This window comes from Aricia agestis, chromosome 21 (assembly GCF_905147365.1).
Source record: "Aricia agestis chromosome 21, ilAriAges1.1, whole genome shotgun sequence".
Lineage (NCBI taxonomy): Eukaryota > Metazoa > Arthropoda > Insecta > Lepidoptera > Lycaenidae > Aricia > Aricia agestis.
The window spans coordinates 10000001-10022863 of record NC_056426.1 but is presented as its reverse complement, the minus strand read 5'-3'; the positions used below and the strand labels follow the sequence as shown (position 1 = coordinate 10022863).

Here is a 22863-nt window from a genome sequence, read left to right as displayed (position 1 = left end):
TATGGGCTGATTGGCTGATGCCTTTGTACACGTCGGCATCGTCGTCTGTTGGCTAGGTGATATATCAATAAAAAATATATAGGTATCGACTGTACACCCGCGCGATCGAAATTATACTGACCGCTGCGAGAGACGGGTGACCGTCGCGGCCGCCCGCGACGGTGGGGCGGGCGGCCGCGCCGGGCACACGCTCAACGCAGCGAACGCCCTTAGCATGGCCACAGTAGAAATGCGAAAGTATAGAAACATTGTGGAGATAAACTGAACGTGCCGTTCCGATCTTTGCCGCGGCTAGCCACGACCTTGTGGGCGCTGAAGGTCGAAAGGGTGTGGGACCCAGACAAAAAATGAGGGTATTGTTGCTATATTATTGCCCCATTGCCCGACATAAGCTGGCGACGTCCTTGGTTTGTGCATTCTCTTTATTAAAGTAAAAATATTAAAAATGTTTTTTTAACGTCGACTTAATATAATATTAATTATAAGTAAAGATGTGATTATTTGGTCCTTATAAAATTCATGAATGGGTCTGGCTTCTGAGATATTGTCGCCAGTTTCATTAGTTCCATTAACTGGAAAACTTGTTTCTGAACATAAAAGTGAGGGTAGATAATCTACGTTTAATTTTACTGACCAATCAGGGACGGTTTATGAATTCTCGTAATATTATGAATAACTCGCACTTGACAATGCTTCCGATAGATGTCATTGTCTCGAAAGAAATTTAAAAAAGTTTATAGAAAAATATTTCTACTCGATAACATGGTTTATAGCTTTTTTAAAAGACTCCCAAATTATTGATAGCTTTTCATAAACTTATATAAATTGCCGGATTAAAGAAAACAAACAACTTTAGTCCCGAAGTTGGAAGTCTCATCTACTTAGTACTAGATGGCGCTTTTAGGACTCTGCCTTATAAGAACTTAGTTTATTTTTAGTTTAAATGTAAAAATTCTCAGAAACCAGACATGATTTACTTAACTAGAATGTTATTATTTATTTTTCTCGCCATCATCCTTGTTCAATTGCCAAATGGAGTAGTTTAGAGCGGTGGCAAAGCTAAGCCAGGCTAGGTAAGGCACCATGAAGTAAACAGTGTTCTTGTTGACCGCTATGAAGCTAGCTGTGCACGCTGCAGCCGCCGCATCTAGCGCGATTATGTGTATTAGGGCCTGAAATATAATATATGTGATAAATAATAATAATAATAATAATTAAAGACATGAGTGGAAGAATTACTAATTTTTCCCCTTGTAAGTTGAACAAACCTAGTAACTTCATCACCTAATATATCTAGCCAACATCAAATTTTTTTTATTTCAAATTATTATTTTCACGGTACAAAAGCCTCCATGCAATAAATTGGCAGATTCAAAATGTTAGTTATGTGGCTCAAAAAGCTTAAACTATAACCCCCATTTAGGTACTGGAGACACACTAGAAGGCCCCATTCTCTGCGCAGAATACAACATTTAAGCTATCTCTGCGCAGAATACTTACAACATTTAAGGCTGTGTATTAATTTGATTAAACTAATCTAGTCTTACCCAAGTTTGAGTTCCATGGTCTAATTTAGGCATTTTAATTACATTACTCACTAGCAAATGATAGCATCTTTCTTTTTAAGTTTAGACAGACTTTCAAAAAAGGGGGTTATTTGAAGTGTGGACATTTCTAATATATAAAATTCTTGTGTTTTATGCATGAACTCCTCCAAAACGGCTCTACGAATTTTAATGTTTTGTATGTACATTCATTAGGCCTGAGAATAGGTTTTTATCAACTTTATATATTGATACTAGAAATAATTCATGTGGCAAACGACGTTTGCCGGGTCGGCTACTTTTTATATTTTTTCTGAACAACTTACCAAGCCAATCTGATGCAATCTGAAGAACACTGGTGTCCACATCCAGTTTATCACAAGTTGGCCACCATATAAAGTCAAAGGTAGTATTGATTTGTCTGTGTACAGATAAAGTAATTTATATTTATGAGGCATTTCCAACCAATAAAATCTTCTGACAATTGATAAGGTAACGAAGGTAGGCGGTAGGCCTCATGTAGACGTGACATTCTAAAAGTATAACTTTGTTAACCTATTTAGAAATAAATATTTTGATTTTAACAAGCTAGACAGGAGTGTGAGGTGCGGGTACATTTACTAAAACAAACAGACAATATACAACAGTACACATTTGAACAATTTCGTAAAGTGTGCCTCACCCTATTACATAATATTATCTCTTAGAAATAAGAGATAATACAAAAACATAATAATAGAATAAGTCTGTGAACATACTTGTGAAACCTCCGCAGTCCCGCCAGACCATGTACGATGCGAATCCCATGCCACAGTACAAGACAGTCCACGCTGGTCCAAAAATCCAGTTGGGTGGGTTCCAACTCGGTTTATTTATGGTTTGGTACCAGGCGGTACCGTTTGCGTTTTTAACCTGACCTGCCATGGTAATAGCTCCTGCCCATCCGCCGACATTGGGCAATATCATACTTCCAATTAGATTCCAGTTAATCATTTTGAATGTACCTATAAATCTGTAAGAAATAATTTTTATAAGGACAGGAATTGCTGTAAGAATAATACAAAGTATGGATGGAATATAATGAAGGATGAGTCACAACAAAACAAAAAAGATTCATAAAATAAGTCATCACGAGGGTTTTTGTAAAAATTAATATTAGGCAGAATGTAAATTATCTTATTGATATTTGTAAGTATACCGAAAAAGTTTATTAGATATTCAAATTTATAGATGTACCTATCAAGCGTGTTACTAGCTTGGACTATAACCGGCCCAAAATTGTGTACCTACAAAGAAATTTCAAATTATAGCTGGTGCAGTTGCAAAGTTCTAGCAACTAATTTTTATGTCTGTATGTATGTAGTTATAAAAAATTGCGTATTAAAGCTAAAACACTTACTTACCTAGTAGTTACGCAAAAACCAAACAAATCGTGAGGAATAATTTTAATAATGGGAATTTCGAAAAACAACCAAAAAGACAACAAAATGATAAAAGATAATCTACGCACAGACTAATAAGAGATACTACGTATCAGATACGGTATGGTACCAGGTACCTACAGATACATCATAATATGCCGGCACAGGGACCGTGCAGAAACTATAGCGGGCAATGATGAAAAACTCAAAGCAGATGTTACTACCGCGCGCATTGTGAAGATTCAAGTACGGCCCAATTGGCAATTGGACCGTCTGTTATTTAGTCTGCATCGAGCGCAGTCACGAACGTGCCGCGTCTTGTCTTACCTAAATAAATTGAAAATGACGTGCGTGTTTTGAAAATGTACCAATTATGACTCGAAAGTAAACAAAACACATGGAATCTTCTTCTTCTTCTTTTAAAAATGGCCGCCTCGGTCAGAGGACTTCTTACCACGGCTGCGTTCCAGATGACGTTAATTTTGACCAAAACGCTCAAAACGTCCCCTTCTGCCGTTCCATTTGACGACCGCGGTCGTGTTGATCGCGGCTATGACGTCACTCATGACGTCATCATTTTCGCTCTAAACGACCCTCGATGAAGATGGGTCAATGTGGTCGTTCTAGTTTTTTTTTAAATTTTAACGTAACTATATCGCGAAAGCCATGTTCGGAAAGTTTTCACGACAGAGTAGAGACAAAAAACTTTATATTATTTCATTACAAATAATATTTTAATTGAAATATGTATATTAAATGAAATAACATTTTATGAAATATTTTGATTGGAAAATAAATTGTTTTAAATGAAAGGTCAAATGATTTCTTATAAAATATAATACTAATTTTCATCTCTCCTATACCTGTTGACCTCGTACTTGACTAAGCATTACGCGGTATTGTTACCTAACGTTTATAATATGTGACAATAGTCAATATTCAACGTATGTGGTTTTGTTATTAAAATATGATTCAATGTGAAAACTCAAATACATATACTTAAGTAATAAAAGTTTAACTATATTAAAATATTAAAAAATGTAATACTAAAAACGAAACAAATATAATATTATGTATTTTATTTGTAAAATAAATGTAACTATAAACAATTACTTTTATTTACGACTTGAAGAAAAGGATCGTAATATCCAAGTTCGGTTCAATGTACCTATGTATAAAAAAAAATTATAGTTCTTTTTTTAAACTTTTCTCAAAACGCTCAAAACGATCCATAATCCGTTCCACTTGGGTTTGTATCACTGACGCTCACATGCTAGTGGAACGGGAAAAACTACAGTCTTGAGCGTTAGCGTTTCAACGTCATCTGGAACGTAGGGCACATGTCTAGATTGCAGTAAGAGACAGCGATACGATTCGACGTTTAAAAATAGAACTGTCTCTTTTATGTAAATGGTTTTTCGTATCTTTTGTTTCACTTATCTGTCAAATTTGTCAATGTTTGCAATTTTGAATTTGAAAATTGTTCGGAAGCGGCCATTTTTAAAAGAAGAAGAAGAAGAGCTTTAATGCATTTTAATAGCACGGAAGTAACGCCAAATTAAGTTACTAAATTTATTTTAGGTTCGAGTATGAAAGTAACAGATCTACTCGGTGATGGCGCCAAGGTTGACAGAGCTACCAACAATCAACATTCAGGAAAGAAAAGGAGGTAAAATCTGCGGAAACGGAAGTGCCTATCTCAATTATTATGCTTCAAATAATGGTCAAGTGATTAATCGTTAGTTAGTTTAATGGGAATAATTTTATAAGTTTAATATTTGAATGTAATGTATTTAATATTTAATGTAAATTTATTGTTAAGTTGCATACACAACCTAAATGTTAACAACAAGCCCTGACACCGTTAAAAGGTCCGTTCACGGCAGGACTGCACGGCAGCCTGCAGTGAATGGGCCTCACTGATTGGTTCACACTCGGTGTTTCCGGCCGGCAACACCGAGTGTGAACCAATCAGTGAGGCCCATTCACTGCAGGACTGCCGTGCAGTCCTGCCGTGAATGGGCCCTTTTAGGGGGGATGAGAAATTAATAAAAAAAAACCTATAACCGTTGCTTCTTTCAGTAAACATCCAAACTGGCTTCGGGGGATATTAGATTATCATATATATTGGAACCGAGATCATTGAGTCAATGATATTGGATAATGTAATATAGACATATGATTCATTGCTTCCTTGATCATAGATTTTTGACATTTGCTGAGAGATTGGATCCAATACGGTCATAGAAATTGGTGTTGCCAGTTATTTAATATAAAAAAGAGTTTCTAATTTCTTGTCCGTTAATATTTTTCAAATAATGTAATGTAATATTATTTTTCTAGTTATATATTTTGATAATCTTGCTGAAATAACAAAAAACAAGCCATATTAAAAATGACGATGTCTTTTGACAAATCGAATTCTCTGAGATCTAGTAACCCTGACGTCAATACCTGTCAGCTCGTTAGCGCTCTCCATTGGCTATTGAAACCACATATGACGTAAAATAGAATCAATGAAATATCATAATGTAATACGCAGATATGATCAAATGATCATATATATTGGATCCTACATAATTATGATCATAGAAATGATCATATTATATAAATGATAATGTAATACCCCCCTTCCATCTAAATTGATATAGGTAGGTACATACATAAGCACCGCTCATTTAATTGGCATAAATTTGCATCAAAAGAAACGATAATTTGGAGAAGTCCTGCCAGGAATTCAACACTGAGGATAGTATTGAACTTGAACCAATTTGTCAAAGTGTTGGTTCTCAAAAGGATGATTCTTCAAGTAGGAAAAAGATTAATAGTGCAGTATTTGTGTGTAATTTAAAAAATACTTATATAGTATTTGCACCTGAGGTTTGCACTGATGAGGTACACTAGTTAAAAATAGTGACAGACAAAAGTTGTATAAAGATGGTATCGAGCGAATCGCAGAAGGTTGATGAACTAAAAGCATTTATTTTAGTGAACTTGTTTTATTTTATTAATCCACAAGCATTTTCAGTAATTATTATAAGTATTTTTGCATCTTCATTATTTTATTGCAATATTTATCAAGTTTTTATTTTCTATGCTGATGGATGCTACTAATTACTTTTTCAGATATTTTCTTAGATAACTAGATAAGCTTTATACATTTTTATTCACGCTTTCGTTCTTTGTTTACGGTTAGAAACTCATCCATACTCAATATTATAAATGCGAAAGTGTGTTTGCGCGCAATAAATGATATTTGGCCCAACGGAGTTGCGGGCGTCATTAAGTCTTTTACTTTAATCCTTCGATCGCGGATTCTTGGAAATCTGTTGTTATTCTCGCGGCCGCATGTGGCAACTTGGGAGTGTAAGTATTAAATCATTTTATATTCTTTAGAATATAAAATGATTTAATACTTACTTTATGTTTACATAAAAAAACCCTTATAAACTAGCCGGGGTCAAAGAGAAGCCGAAGCCAAAGTCACTCACAAGTTACTTCTTTTACTCGCATCGTGTCGCTGCTGTCGAATTACGACGCCCTCTATCAATGATATATTCTACTTATACAGATAATATGTTACATCCAGTATATATTACGTCTATGGTTACGTCCCATAAACCTATAATGCTATATTACGTCTATGGTTACGTCCATACTATTTTCCGGCTTAAAGAAAAACATTATTATATAAAATGATTTTTATTACGTAAAAACAATAATAATATTATAAACATTGTAAATAATATAGATTTTCAATCTAAAGCATAAAACTAATCTAAATAGATTAAGTACTTTTTTTACCCTTTATACCCTATGTTATGACAAAATTTGTTACAACTCACAAGTCTCTCACCCAAATATCATTTTGTACTTGTTCATAAATTATTTTACTTTGTTTTTAATTCTCACGGTTTTATTACAGGTACTTTGTATTATAATATGTCGAAGTCATCCAGTTGGATATGAAAATTAGATTAGGTATCTAATTTTCAGTCCGTTCAATATATCTATTTCTTAATAAGATGCCATGCCAGTCTTAACATTACAAGGCAGTGAAAATACTTAAATACTTAGTTATTAGTGGTTCATGGTACAAATAAAGTCTTCTTAGTACTACAGGTACAAAAATAGTTAATGGGCACGCAATACTGTGTCCTGTCCTTATCTATCAAGTGCCTTTTCCAACGTAAGAGACAAGGACATAGCGTTGCATAGTTTGTGCCAAGAGTGTCGCCAAGGGGCCGTCAAATATGTATGTAGTGAAGTTTAATCACAGACATAGATCAAGATGATATTCTTATCATCATCGTAAAGATGATAAGAAAAGTGCCCATTACTTACATTAGGCCAACGTTTCTATTTCAATTTCTACAGCTCAATACGGCACAATTAGGCATTTAGGCATTTTTAAAATTCCGATTGACGTCCGATTCCGATAGCAGACTAAAGAACAGACTTTCTAAAGACGAGCATTGCTCGTCGTTTGGGAGCGCGATATGACACGCGAAGTATATACACATTCGGTATCTATCATGATATATGTCTGTGAGTTTCATACATAGATATTGTTATTAAAACAATTCTAATTACAATCGTCATCGAGGCATTGACTTCCAAAGTGTAACGCTTCATGCTCTCGACTGTACCAGCTCCTTTTGTATGGCCACAGTAGAAATGCGAAAGTATAGAAACACTGTGGAGATAAACTGAGGGTACCGTTCCGACCTTTAACGCGGCTAACCGCGACCGACAAAAATTCAAATAAATAAAAACTATGTCTTCTTCTTCTTTTTAAAAACTTGGCTCCTTAGTGAATCGCCAATGTCAGAGTGCGTTGACGAAAACTGCCTTATATGTAGTAAAGTAGAATTTTATTTGAATTTTTAGACTATAGTCTATGACTCTATGTCATAAAGTGGCATTTTATTTGAATATTTGTCGGTCGCGGTTAAAGGGCCGGTGTTGCCGGCCGGAAATACCTAGTGTGAACCAATCAGTGAGGCCCATTCACTGCAGGAATGGGCCTCACTGATTGGCCGTGCAGTCCTGCCGTGAATGGGCCCTTTTAGCCGCGGTAAAGATCGGAACGGTACCTTGAGTTTATCTCCACAGTGTTTCTAAAGGGGCTGGCGTTCATACTTTTTATCCTCCATATTATTGCCCCATTGCCCCACATAAGCTGGCGACGTCCTTGGTTTGTGCATTGATATCTTTATTAAAATAAAAGTATTAGAAATGGCCCCTTTTTAACGTCGACTTAATATTAATCATAGACGAATCATACTAATATTAATTATAAGTAAGGAGGTGATTATTTGGTTCTTATAAAATTCGTGAATGGTCTGGCTATTTCCCGGTTTCTGAGATATTGTCGCCAGTTTAATTAGTTCCATTAACTGGAAAAATTGTTTCTGAACATAAAAGTGAGGGTAGATAGATACGTTTAATTTTACTGACCAATCAGGGACGGTTTATGAATTCTCGTAAATCGTAATATTATGAATAACTCGTACTTGACAATGCTTCCGATAGATGTCACTGTCTCGAAAGAAATATAAAAAAGTTTATAGAAAAATATTTCTACTCGATAATATGGTTTAAAGCGTTTTTAAAAGACTCCCAAATTATTGATCGCTTTACATAAACTTATTTAAATTGCCGGATTAAAGAAAACAAACAATAAAGTTGTTTGTCCCGAAGTTGGAAGTCTCATCTACTTAGTACTAGATAGCGCTTTTAGGGCTCTGCCTTATATGAACTTAGTTTATTTTAGTTTAAATGTAAAAATTCTCAGAAACCAGACATGATTTACTTAACTAGAATGTTCTTATTTATAATTCTCGCCATCATCCTTGTTCAATTGCCATATGGAGTAGTTTAGAGTGGTGGCAAAGCAAAGCCAGGCTAGGTAAGGCACCATGAAGTAAGCTGTGTTTTTGTTGACCGCTATGAAGCTAGCCGTGCACGCTGCAGCCGCCGCGTCTAACAGGAATATGTGAATTAACGCCTGAAAATTAAATTGTGCACTTTAATATTATTTACAATAATAAAAATATATATATCCGCTTCTACAGGGTGAAATTAAACCTTCCGGCCAAATTTCGATATATTGATCTTTGTTAAAAATAAAAATACACGTATTTTTTCTTTTATAATCACTCAGTATTAAAAAGGTGAGAAATAGCTTCCAAAAGTTTTCCTAAAAACACCAAAATTATGAACACTACGCGCCATACGCCGCCATCCTGCTTAGGCACTCATTGATAACAGCGCCTCCCCGGCGCTACCCCCCGCGTCACCCCCGCTCTTGACCTACGTGCGTGAATGGGCGAGAGACCGACCGACGCCATATCGTAATTTGTACAAAGTGACCATAAGGCTGCGTTTCCACCAGATATGTGTTGCGAGGAATGTGTTTTTAAGATCCAATAGCATCGCCGCGCTGAGCGATGTCACGGCAAGTTCACGTCAATGAATCGATTCTATTGGTTCTCAAAAACACATTCCTCGCAACACATCTCTGGTGGAAACGCAGCCTTAAGCTACAATTTTGATTTTGGGATTTGGCATAAAATATACTTAATGTTATTGTAAAAAAATTAACATCAATTTTTTTGTTACATGGATTATATACTAAGCCATAAAACAATTTGGCTGGTAGGTTTAATTTGTTTAATTCAATGTGTGGATAGTTTGTTATTTATTTTTTAACAACTTACCAAGCCAATCTGATGCAATCTGAAGAACACAGGTGTCCACGTCCAGTTCAGGACAAGTTGGCCACCATATAAAACCAATGGTAGTATTGATTTTTCTGTAAGTAGATGTACAAATATAGGAATACAATTTTAAAAGGAAATTCTAAACAATAAAATCTCCTGTCAATGAGGGTTTTGAAATTTTATTTACCACGTGCCACTATGTAGCCGGGTGTATAGAGTCAAACTACTGTCATATGTCACAATATACCTGTCATGTCCCACAATAATATGCGTTTTTGACATCATTGACCCTAAGGCTACATAGTGGCACCTTGTGGCAAATAATAATAATAATAACTCCCACACTGGTTTCGGTGACGGTGGCCGGTTTCATTGAAACCAAGCCAGTTGTACAGGAGTAATTTTATAGTACCCAAGTGTGTGCGCAGTACACAAGAGCACTCTTTATTCGTTTACTCTCATACCCAGTGGGACGGACGAGCCACACCACTGGCAAGCGATCAGGATCAACTTTTTACATGCCCATCCTATGCATGGATCATCTTAGACAATCAGGTGATCAGCCTGCATTGCCCTAACCAAACTTGGAAATAATATTATGTTTCCAATGCGGGAATCGAACCCACGACCTCCGAGTCAAGAGCCACGCTCTAAACCACTGAACCATGGAGGCGTATAAAATAATTTCAAACGCCCTTTTTTTTATGAAATAAGGGGGCAAACGAGCAAACGGGTCACCTGATGGAAAGCAACTTCCGTCGCCCATGGACACTCGCAGCATCAGAAGAGCTGCAGGTGCGTTGCCGGCCTTTTAAGAGAGAATGGGGTAATAGGGGAAGGTAGGGATGGAAAGGGAACGGAATAAGGGAGGGTAGGGAAGGGAATAGGGTAGGGGATTGGGCCTCCGGTAAACTCACTCACTTGGCGAAACACAGCGCAAGCGCTGTTTCACGCCTGTTTTCTGTGAGGACGTGGTATTTAACCCTTATTCACAAGGTAATAAAATAGAGTGAGGGGCGGTGCATTTACTAAAACAAACAGTTGCACACATTTGCAATCAATTTGGCAAAGGGTGCCACACCCTATTACATGATATTATCTCTTATTAACCCATCAACTCCCAAGCGGCACCCGGGTGTCGCATAACAATTGAATATCTATTGTGTTTGCTATTCCCACGATCGAGGTATTAACACACCTTTATTAGCTTGGGCTGTGTGTTGTGTATGTAATGGAATACTCAAACTTTTCATACATATTAATACCTCGACCATGGGAAATGGGAACAGCAGACACAATAGCTTTTCAATTGTTATGCGGCACCCGGGTGCGCTTGGGAGTAATTGATGGGTTAAGAGCCAATGACGCCATAATCAAATAGCATTGTGTCTGGTTTTCCCACAATCTTTGAAAAAATAATTAAAAAAGGCTGTTTTAGTTTTTTTTTAACTGTTATACATATCTAAAGTCTGTGAACTTACTTGTGAAACCTCCACAGTCTCTCCAGACCAAGTAAGACGCGAAGCCCATACCACAGTACAAGACGGTCCACGCTGGTCCAAACAGCCAGTTGGGCGGGTTCCAACTCGGTTTCTCTAAGGTTTGGTACCAAGCGGTACCATTTTCGTTTTTCATCTGACCAGCCGTGGTAATAGCGCCTGCCCATCCGCCGATATTTGGCAATATGATACTTCCAATTAGATTCCAGTTGAACATTTTGAATGATCTTAATTCTGTAAGAAATAATTTTTATTAGGACCGGTGGAGTTGCTGTAAGAATAATACAAAGTGGATAGAGGATGACTCAAAACAAATGTGATTTATAGAATGAGTCATCAAATGGTTTTTTGTAAATAAAATTTTTGGCAGAATGTGATTTAACTTGTTGATATATTTGTATATCAAAAAAAGTTTATTACATATTCATAGATATAATGAGGATATAATAAAACAAGCGTGTTTAACTCATAAAGTTAATATACCTATCGGAATATTAACTTTATGGTTTAACTAGCATGGACTATAAAAACTGTCTAATCTTTGGTAAGTAAGTATTTTTAATCACAAAGTTGTTAAGTAGTGGATTAAGGGATTTGGTTTTTTCAATAATATCAAGGTGCTAGATCCTTATAATGGCGTAATAACAGCAAATAACAGTTCAATACCCTCGCCGCCGGTTCAAAATTGTGTACAAAGAAATTTTAAAATGTAGGTGCAGTTGCAAACTACTATAATTATGCTCTGTATGTAGTTATAAAAATGTGCGTATTATAATTTATAGCAAAAACACTTACCTAGTAGTCACTAGTCACGCAAAAATCGAACAATCGTGTGGAATAAGAATTTTTTAATGGAAATTTGACAACAAAACGATAAGCAGATTGACGATATTTTGACAATTGACACTGATAAGTGATAACTGATAAGAAAACTGTCAAAATCATATGTTTATTCTGTTCCGTTTTATGTTGAATAAGTTAATTGAATCAATAAATCTACATAATGTTGTATAATTATTAATTATATTATTAAAAGGTTAATAAGGATTTATTAATAAGGGTAAATTTATTATATAGGTAATTATTTCAAATTACTTGTTCAAATTTTCAAAACCTGTAGTTTTGAACTTCAAAACTAAAGGTTTCTCTCATTCATGTTTTTGAAACCATCTTGAATCAAACCGTAAAATGAAACGACAGTCACACTTCAGTGACATTGACTTATAATACGCCTAAAATGAAAAGTATGTCTTCACATCAAAAAACCTATAAAATATCCTGATATTTTATTTCGCCGCATTATGAGAAGTGTCTCATGATTTCACCCTTTTTGCAAAAATTTCCAATTTTCTCAAGCTCAATTTGTATTGCCTGCGGTCTGCGGATTTCTATAAAATCTGCTTATTTGTACTGAAGATTGGTACCTATACGAATTCGAGTCAAGTCTCTACACTTTTCCCGAAATATAGCCGGCAAACAGGTAAATACCTACGTCATTGTTTTAAATAAATATGCCGTAATTCTATGATCTCAGGTGCAATTAATTATTCTCTTTCACAGAGTACTTTATTATATGTTCTCTTTGTTTGACTTTGATCGAAGTCTTTCCCGTGTGAGAATTACGATAATACTACTCGATAACTTATGTAAGTTTAGAGTTTCTGATAATTTGTTATCAATAATTAAAATGATAAAAGCTAATTTACAACTATTAGATAAGCCATTAGTTACATTTTATTAGCTTGGACATTGTAACGTATTTAAATATCTTCTTAAAGGTGTTTAAAAATGGATTCTGTACAAAGTTTCATAGAAACAAGGTAAGTAGGTATGTGTCATCATTTATGATGCAAGTGTATAAAAATTCTTTATACTTAATATAATTACTGGCACCCAACGATATCAAAATACTAATTCTATGCTGGCACCGGCTTACAACGAGTGCAGTTGATTATAATATTATGTATATATTTTTAATCTGCTTTTCTAATCCCGATCATCATAATATTATTATTATTAAGTTCTGTTGAGTAGCTACATTAGCCCATCAATCTCCAAGTTAGTTGCATAACAATTGTAAATCTATTCTGTCTGCGATTCCCATGATCGAGGTATTCAAATATTATCTTTTTTACCCAACTATAGTCAAACCGAAATGTATTTTATCATTTAGTATCTGTGTAAATTTTTTAACTCCTAAGGCAATTTTAATTATTATTAAAGTATGAAGATGATTTGAGTAGGTTTAAAAAAATATTGAGCTTAAAAAATTTTCTTTCAATATCAATCCCCAAGCAGCACCCGGCTGTCGCATAACAATTGAAAATCTATTGTGTCTGCGATTCCCGCAATCGAGGTATTAAACTTGATAGGGTCCAGATGAAGACTGCATAATATAAATAATATAAATATGTGGCCTTGAAATTTTTTCTCCACTTTTATCTACATAGATAAAAAATATCTGATATTATGTAAAATATAGATATCATTCGTCATCATTACTGTTTATATCTTAGTTATTTATCATGTTTTTACACAAGTATGCCCACTTAAAATAATTTTCATCTAAATGTAAATATGGCTAATGCTAAGTACTGACATACGGTTTTACTCCAAATCGAGCAATAACCAACGTGTGGACCGCAAAACTGACAGCTTGAAGGCTCGCTTCGAGACGGCTGGATGGAATTAAATATATCAAATAAGTCATTTCCTTCGATTTGGAGTAAAACTATAGAGCAAAACCGTATGTGAATACTTAGCATATGAGCTACAATATTAGCAATTTACTTGTATGTATGTATATTAATCACTATGTCCATTATGTGGTGTTCTTTCCCAGCTCTGTTAAACATGTTAGCCTGGTTACTGAACATGTAAAATATCGTCTTTCCACATGCAAAAATATTGCAATTGCCTCTTTCCTGTCACAAAGTAGCTCAAGTACAATAGCTTAAATAATCCTTCAAGCCCCATAAGGACACCGGTGACCGCGACAACAATAGAAGGATTAATTGGTCAACGACCGAACTTGTATGTGTTACCATCTGCAGTACTCTTTTTTATACATTTCAGAGACATCGCAATGGTGAACTGGTCAATGCTAGGATCCATTGTTCTGCCCAACGTTGGGGGGTGGGCAAATGGTTTATACTTTGCTGGGCAAATCAGGAAGGGAGATGAGAAGAGCTGGTACGATAACCTGAACAAGCCTAGCTGGAACCCACCGAAATGGGTGTTCGGGCCCGCCTGGACGGTGCTGTACTGCTCCATGGGATATGCCTCGTATCTGGTGTTGGAAGACTGTGGTGGTTTTACTGGTTAGTATATCTTTAATGTACCAACCAATTGCTAGAGTAATCTGTAGTAGAGTGGCCAGAGACAGACGAGAATGGGAAGAGGCTAGAGGAGGCTTTTACCAAATGGCAATCAGAAATTGATAAACTTACTGGTAAACTAACATAGTTTATTAGTATTGTTGTTATTTTGAAATAAATGCCAAGAGAGTACCAGGCCAACCCAAGGTTTTAGTAGTGAATAAACAGCCTTTTTTTTATTTTGGTGGTTTTATTAACCCAACTCTTTCGTTTCTGAGGATTAGGTATATGTAAACTAATTTTAATTTGTCTGACTAATGAGGTGAATATAACCATGGGAGCTCCAATTGTTCATTTCACAACTCTATTTATAGCCAAATAAAACTATGTATTCATAAATTAAGTTTTCCTTTTTAAAAATCTTATTTCATTTTCAGAGCAAGCAATCCTGCCGATGACTTTATACGGAACCCAGCTGGCTCTCAACTGGAGTTGGACACCCATATTCTTTGGAATGAAAGACTTTAAACTGGTATGTTATGTTGAAATTACATTATAGTTCACACTGAAATGAAACAAGACGCACGCCGAACGCGCCGCATTTTAATATTCGTTGTATGAAATGATGTAACACTTCACACATTCGTCCGCATCATACGCGCCGCAGTTCGTGTACTATGCGGCGCGTTCCACGCTCAGTTTAAGCAATACAAAATTGAAATGTCAATAATGCTTATTGACATTTGACATTTGAATTTTGTGTCGCTTGTGACCACTGAGCTCCATTACAGATCGACAAGGCTTTTTATGAACGTGGGCGGGGGCGCACGTAAAGGAGAAGTGTCATAAAGTGATGTTTTTGTATGATGGCAGCATTTGTTCCTTTTTTCGCCATGTTCATATTATAAAGCCTTGTCGATCTGTATACAAGTACGCTAGACTTATGATACCCACCTGTTTTTTGTGCCTATTTGAAGCAGAATCAGCGCCCCCAATGCGGGGGTAGAGAACTAAATCTGACATAAAAATGACGTTTGAAAGTCGCCATATTGGCGCTGCTAGCAGTGAGGGTACTTGGAATGGGACTAATAAATAGTGATGACAACTGTTGTTATTGGTTGTGGTTACGTCAGATTTAGTTCTCTTCCCCCGCATTGGGGGCGCTGATTCCGCTTCAAATAGGCACAAAAAACAGGCAAAAAAACAGGTGGGTATCATAAGTCCAGCATACTTGTATAATGGAGGTCAGTGCTTGTGACCAAGAACCTGAGCCTGTAGCCAAGAATTCTTTGCTTTTTCTTAGAATCACCAATCAAAATGTATGGAATTTGATAGTAAATAGTAAGTATGTATTAACTAATAACACAAAATGTTCAATTGTAGGCGTTCATTGAGATCTCCGTGCTCTCCGGGGCAGCGGTGGCCACCACCATCTCTTTCTTCTCCGTCAACCAGACTGCAGGAGCTTTGATGCTGCCCTACCTCGCTTGGCTGGGCTACGCTAGCTCCCTCAGCTACTACATATGGAAGAACAACCCTAAAGATGAGAAGAAGAATTAAATACCATAACATGATGGGCTTTTGCTACTAAGCATGGCCATTATACGTTTTTGCGCTAGGTTAGATTATGTTCCGAAATCTAAGCCAGTGCACAGGCCATTGGCCAGACATTCGTGACATAATATTATGGTTAATGGTAAAAACAATAATAATGTCTATATTTTTTATTGAAAGTTGGTATAAATATAAAACTATTCGAACATTTTGTCTACAATGACACCTACAACAAAGTCTTATATGCCAATATAAAGTATGGCGTCGATTTTAGACGTCACTAGCACTGGTCAGTGTACTGGGTAATATTTTAGAACCTACCCAAAGTGATTGATAAAGAACATCTATCAATTTGTCTCTAAATCTGTCATTATTTCTATTCTTTCGCAAAAACAACTTCTAACGTTAACAGTTAAGACTAAAGTCGATTAAATAATAATTGTTAAACTTATCGACTTAAAAATATTACTTACTTAAAAGTGATGAAATAATCAACTCGAAAATAGATTTTCTTCACAAATTGTTTTGCATAAAAATGTAAAAAAATTGTAAATGTATTGTAATTTACCGGTTTAGTCATTATAAAGTCATTATTAGGGATTTGGGCAATATTTTCTTCAAAATTACAATACACACTTAGAAATAAGAACTGAACACTCGACCAAAATGTAGCTTTAAGTGAATATGATGAATACAGTATGTCACATAAGTCATAACTCATAAGAAACATGAAAATATATATTTTTGTGTATTTTACAATAAAATCAGCTATTATTTTTATTTATGATCATTTTTGTGATGTACTGTATACATGTTGCTTTTAGAAGTCAACTATAATGCTTAATAACACCCTGGACTATGCACATTCCTATTTTAAGTAAGTACTTATTAATTTATAAAGTACTTATTCTTGTCTGCATTTATAAACTGTTTTCTTGACTTTTCGAATATTTATTGTTATTAAATTGTAATTGCAAAATGGTTGTCTTTTATTTCCTAGACCTTTAAAAAAATAAAAATGGTAATGCTGATATTATAAGACAAGAAAGATGTTGAATAAGGTTTATTGCTGAATGAATAGATTGGGTTTCTCTCTTTCTTTAAAGATTATACTGTTATTCCCAAAAAAATATATATACATCCCAGCCAACTCAATCACAACTTATGTATAATCGGACTAAGTAGCCGCGTATTGACCAAGAAACTTAAAAAACACCAAGCGAGCAGCCTCGCGAGACAGCCTCGGACATTTGCCGGCGGCCAGGCGGCCTCGGTCTGTAAGTTTTCTAATTCGATGCTGCCTCGCGTGGCAAGGCTTAGCCAGTATCGACACTCAGTTTAACTTGAAACGCACACGGCACAACTAACACGCAACGAATAAGCGAGGCAAACACTTTACACTACCGTCTTGAGTGAGCGCGGCAAACGTATCGAGGCGCTTTGAGCATCGATAGCGCCCGATCCAGCTATTTCACCGCTCCGGGCAAAATAATAATTGCCGCCCCAAAAAACGGCCAAGTGCGAGTTGGACTCGCGTACGAAGGTCACCGACGCGACACCGCGCCGCTCTCAATATGCCGCCCCGGGCTATTGCCCGGTTTGCCCCCCCCAAACCCCCCCCCCCCCCCCCCCCCCCCTAGATCGGGCGCTGAGCATCGACAAAAACTGACAACGCTCGGCACGGGCCGCGGCACGCTCGGACGAGGCACGTCTTCACCGACCGAGGCTTTGCCTCACGAGGCAGCCTGGCGAGGCTGCTCATTCAGTAGGCGGCTATTGACGTAGGTCTGTCAACTGCCTATGAATCGATTTCCTTGATGGTACAATTGAAATCAAGACTTGCCAAAGGACATTGAGATCGTCGTCGTAGAAATTGTAATGGTACATAGAATAATTATTATATGACCTTTACATTAACAGAATTATATATACTTACCACAAAACGTTAAAGTTGGCTTTGTAACAAACCCCCTTAAGTAGGTACCTACATTACTCCTATTCGTTAGTTATTCACTTAACCCCATCACGATGTAGAGGGTCAATTCGACCCCGAAAGTAGAGTGCATCTGACCCCCAATCCACTGAGCGAGTTTGGGATAAATCGAGCCCCCAAAGTAGGGTGAATCTGGCCCCCGCGGGGTGTATTTAGCCCCCAAGGTTAGACCGCCGGAGACCCGCGAGCGCAGCAACATAGTTCACGTGTGCACATTGCTGTGAAGTTTCGGGTTAGGGCTTGGTGCTGGCAAAGCTATAATATATAAAGCTGTATTAATAAGAATCAGAAGTCGAGAGAACTATTTTAGTGGACATTATATTCCTTATCATACTACATACATGATAATGTTTCGCGAAATATCTTTCATATCAGAGCCAGCCACGGCCGTAGCAGAGGGGGGCATTGGGGGGCAATGCCCTACCTTAAAATCACAATGCCCTGCCTTAAAAGCATCAAAACTCTAGAAAATTAATCAATTACGACACTTTTTTTACTTCCGCCCTACCTGTAACCAATGCTAACCTACCTCAAATCTGACTCTAGCTACAGCCCTGGAGCCAGCCCCATAAAAGAGGTTGAAAAACGCCTAACTAAAGCGCTAGTGTAATAAGCTTGTTGAAAAAACACGAAAACCGTATTACTTACAACTTCATGATATAAAAATATTATATTATAGCTTCCACTGTCCACCGCATAAGTTGAAATGTGAGCATCGCGTACGTTGGTATGTCAGTATGTCTAGCTCATACCGCCCGAACTGGCTCATACCGGCTAGCTGTTGTTGATATGCATTGGTGCATTGATGTGCATTATAGGCATAGGTACATATAACTTTTCCGTATGCGATTTCCGATTTCCGTATTCGGAAATCCGAATGCATGGAATCAGTAGAAAATACTACAGCACACGTTCGTTTTTCTCCGTACGGAATTCCGCACGTAAGACTCTCAATAGCTTTGTCCACACTGTGCCTTTTTCTGTTCGTCAGGGGCATGCGTTATAGCGCAGTCAACAGTGAACGTGAGGCATGCCCGCTACGCATGCCTTCTGGGCTCTGACCGTATCCAAAACTTTCGCTTTGTTATTAAAAATGACAGTTTGCGTTGCGTTCGTTGACGCATTCAATTATTGAATGCGCCAAAACGAAAGTTGAATGAAAGAAGATGACGAAAATTGAAGACGAAAGCGCATAGTGTAGACATAGCTATAGGCAAGCCAGCATAGCAAAATAGCAAACGTTTGCGCCAGTCTCACGGAATTTTGAGTACGGAAAACGATCCGGAAATAGAATACGGAAAACGTACGTTTGCAGCCAGCCAGACCACACGCACTCTCAGAAAGTGATTACTTAACTTTAACTTAATGAAGCTTTTGGTAAAATCACCACATATTTCCTGACTAAATATTAATTAAAGTTAAGTAATTATTCATTTATTTATATAAATCAATTATGAAGCCTAAGACTTATTATTCTTATAACCTGTTTGCGAGGATTTTTGGAAAGTTTTTTTTTTCAAGTTAAGATTTGCTGTCATAATCGTTTACCAACAACATTGCCGAAAATATCGTCGGCCGCTGGGAAGAGTAAAGAAAGTACTGCGCACACACTTTAGCACTTTAAATTCCTGTGTCAATGAATTCGGCCTCCGTCACCGAAACGTAGGAGACATTATTTTAATTCGTTGCGCCAAAATTATTTTATCACGCGGGAAACGTACCAACATTTTTCTTAGCTTATTTATTTATAGTATTATATTATAATTTATAAGTTTATTATAATCTTAAATCTGCATACCAACATAATACTTAATTAATAATAATGAAACAGTGGAGTGTCTTCCAAGCGTATAAAGTTTCCTTTGACATTTGATAGTACTCGATAACCATGAGTGGAAGACGTGGCTTTGCTTTATATCTTTACTAATATTATGATTTATAATACGAAAGTGTATCTGTCTGTCTGTAACCTCTTCAGACTTCACACTTAAACTGCTGAACCGATTCCGATGAAATTTTGTATGGAGATACTTTGAATCCGGGGAAAAGTAGTACGGTTCAGTGGTGATAAATGAATTTTGGCGCAACTTAGTTGCGGGCCTCGTCTAATATTATTATGAATGCGAAATTAATCTGCTTGTCTGTCTCGCTAGACTTTAGCTCTCTTTAATTATGCGCGATCAGCGGCTGAATCGATTTTGATGAAAGAACAATGGCCAAAATGGACTAAAAAAGGTTCTTGTTACCAAGGTGGAACTATTACTAAAATGTAGTTTAGGTAAAACGTTATAATTAAATTGGAAAGATGTTAGGCGGATGGCCTTTGTTCGATACATTAACACCTTCATAGTGGATATCGCAGTCACAGTAGATTTTCAATTGTTATGCAGCAGCCGGCTGCCGCTTGGGGATTGATGGGTTAAGACGTAAAAGACACAGGATATATTTTTCATATTATCCCAGCAATAGGTCTTTACCATTTTCAAGCTTTTTCTGCTACCGTGCTACAAACTGATTTTGCACATCTTATCTGGGCAACATCTAGTAAAATGATAAGCATACAATACAAAACACATTATCTCCTATTTGTACAAGATATACAGTGTAACAATAACATATTATTATACTAGCACGTTTACGTATACGTCATAATATATGTATACGTCATATATGTATAATTGGCATAATTCCTGGAACGCAACGTCCCTGGCAAACCCTCACCAATGTTCGTAACATATATGAATAATGCAACTTGCATACTGTTACACTGAAATAACATAATTTGGCAACTCTTGAAATGAAATGTGTTTCTGTGCTATGTTCGTAAGAAGTGATATCATTTTGTTACATCCTGTAGAGTTCACTGTAAAAGTAGCAGCGCTAGAGTTACTTTTGAGTTTTGACTATGTTTTTATGGAAAATGCCTCAAGGTCATGAATTAACCCATACAAGGTTGAAAAAAGAAGCTCTTCTAGTGCTGCTACTTTCACAGTGAACTATCTAATATGAGGGACACATACAATAACTCTAAAGTATTATTAATTTTGTTACAAATTGTATAATCTTTTTTTATTTACCCAGGCAAACTCGCGGCAAAATCTAGTAAGTTATTAAGTCACATCCAAGAAAAAGCGTAACCTATAAAAATGTAAGAAAAAATGTTAATTATGAAACAAAAGACGAGAGTTGTGAGGGGAATCACATACACATATATTATATGCAGCTCATACACGCTGCGCATAGAATAAAGAACTATGTCGTGGTGTAAGATACAAGAAAAAGAGGATAACATTCTGACAGAAAACCCCATAAGTTACGATATAACAAGAGAAAGCTTAAAAAATTTGCTACATAATCTTTAAAAAACTTAAGTACGTTGAAGTTACTAGGGGAAGACTTTTAAAATAATGAAGATTTAGTTATAGAGAAATAATTTGGGTAAATTCTTAAAAATGCGTCGAAATTAGTTTATTGTAACACCCTATTTTCCGGAATGGTACTATTCTATGGCATTTTCTAGGACTCTTAATATAAAATTTCATCGAAATCAATTCAGGGCGAGCGGGCTGTTACATCTTGTGAAGTTAACAAACAGACAGACCTAAAGACAAACAAAGGCACACTTTGCATAACTATAATAATCATGTTCTTTAGCAGCTTATGAGTAAATAATAATTATATAATAACAATATCTATGGACGCTTCACAACACGTCAGTCTGGCCCCGTGCTAAGTACCTGAAGGACTTGTGTTACGGGTACCAGACAACGGAAATATATTTAATACTTTTATACTATACATATATTTAAGATTTTTATTATATCATACACATATTTAATACACATTCCCAGGAACTTTGAAAACTTTTTGTTCCGTCGGCGGGATTCGATCCTGCGACCCCCGGCTTGAGCTACAAACATCCCTCCAATTGAGGTCGTCAAAAAAATTGATAGATAAAAAATATACAGGTACATTTTGCTACAGATAGACAGACAGACAAGACAGACAGGTCTGTTAGGCAAACACAAGTACATTTTGTATTAAGAGGGCAACTAACCCCAAAAATCAAACATCGTCCTTCTCTCTTCACACTCACGCCCGTCTTTCATATGCCAGGTGAAAAAGGACGACGCGGATTCATCGCCAAATTAGTTTTTTCTCAATAAGTCGATAAATATACAACATTTTAAAAATCCACTAGGTCGATCTCTCAATGATAGAATTTTATACAATGTGTTAAAATATTAACTTAGTTCAATGCACGGTTACGGCAATAAATGAAAAATTCGTGAAAATTAGATGCATCTTTGTGATTTTTTCTATCGAGAAAATTTTAAGATATCGTGTTTTTGCTCAGATCGAATTCTCGGAAATATAATGTAGTATCTAATTTTAGAAAATGATACAATTCGGGGCTTAATACCATAGATATATAGAATATACAAAACATACTTTAAGGTGTGTATGCCGTATGGATTATATAGAGTTTGCTGTGAAACTATCAGCGGCTTCAGCGCCGAAAAAGTAACTTCTTTTTAACTTTGATACTGGAAAACTCATGACGCGGGGGCGTTTGCCCATAAAAACCACAAAAAATGCTCTTTTAGCGTTGTTACTTTCACAGTGAACTCTATACAAGGGACACATACACACCCTAAACTAAAGTATTATCACTTAGGGTGAAGCTGGACGAGCGTAATTTTATGAGTCGTGAGTCGCAGAATTTCGGTCGCGTATCTTTTCATACAAATACTGACTCACAAAATTACCCTCGTGTGAATTAAACAGGACTTTAGTATGAAACTGAATG

The 22863-nt window shown here is 36.4% G+C and overlaps 3 protein-coding genes across 9 annotated transcripts; 1 reads left to right on the top strand and 2 right to left on the bottom strand.

The window, feature by feature from the left end:
- Positions 1-295: 295 nt before the first annotated feature.
- Positions 296-3270, bottom strand: LOC121737800 (translocator protein-like). Of its 3 annotated transcripts, none has more exons than XM_042129502.1 (4): positions 3190-3270; positions 2303-2556; positions 1871-1965; positions 296-1172 (listed from the first exon to the last, which is right to left on the bottom strand). In XM_042129502.1, the coding sequence occupies exons 2-4, from the start codon at positions 2535-2537 to the stop codon at positions 993-995; spliced, it is 510 nt and encodes a 169-aa protein (XP_041985436.1). In that variant the 5' UTR covers positions 2538-2556; positions 3190-3270; the 3' UTR covers positions 296-992. The 3 variants fall into 3 exon arrangements, with proteins under 3 accessions (XP_041985436.1, XP_041985434.1, XP_041985435.1); XM_042129500.1 differs by lacking the exon at positions 3190-3270 and adding an exon at positions 2948-3172; XM_042129501.1 differs by lacking the exon at positions 3190-3270 and adding an exon at positions 2781-2829.
- Positions 3271-8024: 4754 nt separating this feature from the next.
- On the bottom strand, positions 8025-12063 carry LOC121737801 (translocator protein-like). Its single transcript, XM_042129503.1, has 4 exons — positions 11985-12063; positions 11172-11423; positions 9688-9782; positions 8025-8975 (listed from the first exon to the last, which is right to left on the bottom strand). The coding sequence occupies exons 2-4, from the start codon at positions 11404-11406 to the stop codon at positions 8796-8798; spliced, it is 510 nt and encodes a 169-aa protein (XP_041985437.1). The 5' UTR covers positions 11407-11423; positions 11985-12063; the 3' UTR covers positions 8025-8795.
- A 420-nt stretch (positions 12064-12483) lies between these two features.
- Positions 12484-17039, top strand: LOC121737799 (translocator protein-like). 5 transcript variants are annotated; one of them, XM_042129496.1, is made up of 4 exons: positions 12484-12669; positions 14265-14509; positions 14944-15038; positions 15890-17039. In XM_042129496.1, the coding sequence occupies exons 2-4, from the start codon at positions 14275-14277 to the stop codon at positions 16064-16066; spliced, it is 507 nt and encodes a 168-aa protein (XP_041985430.1). In that variant the 5' UTR covers positions 12484-12669; positions 14265-14274; the 3' UTR covers positions 16067-17039. The 5 variants fall into 5 exon arrangements, with proteins under 5 accessions (XP_041985430.1, XP_041985431.1, XP_041985428.1 ...); XM_042129497.1 differs by lacking the exon at positions 12484-12669 and adding an exon at positions 12774-12835; XM_042129494.1 differs by lacking the exon at positions 12484-12669 and adding an exon at positions 12787-12839.
- The last annotated feature ends 5824 nt before the right edge of the window (positions 17040-22863 follow it).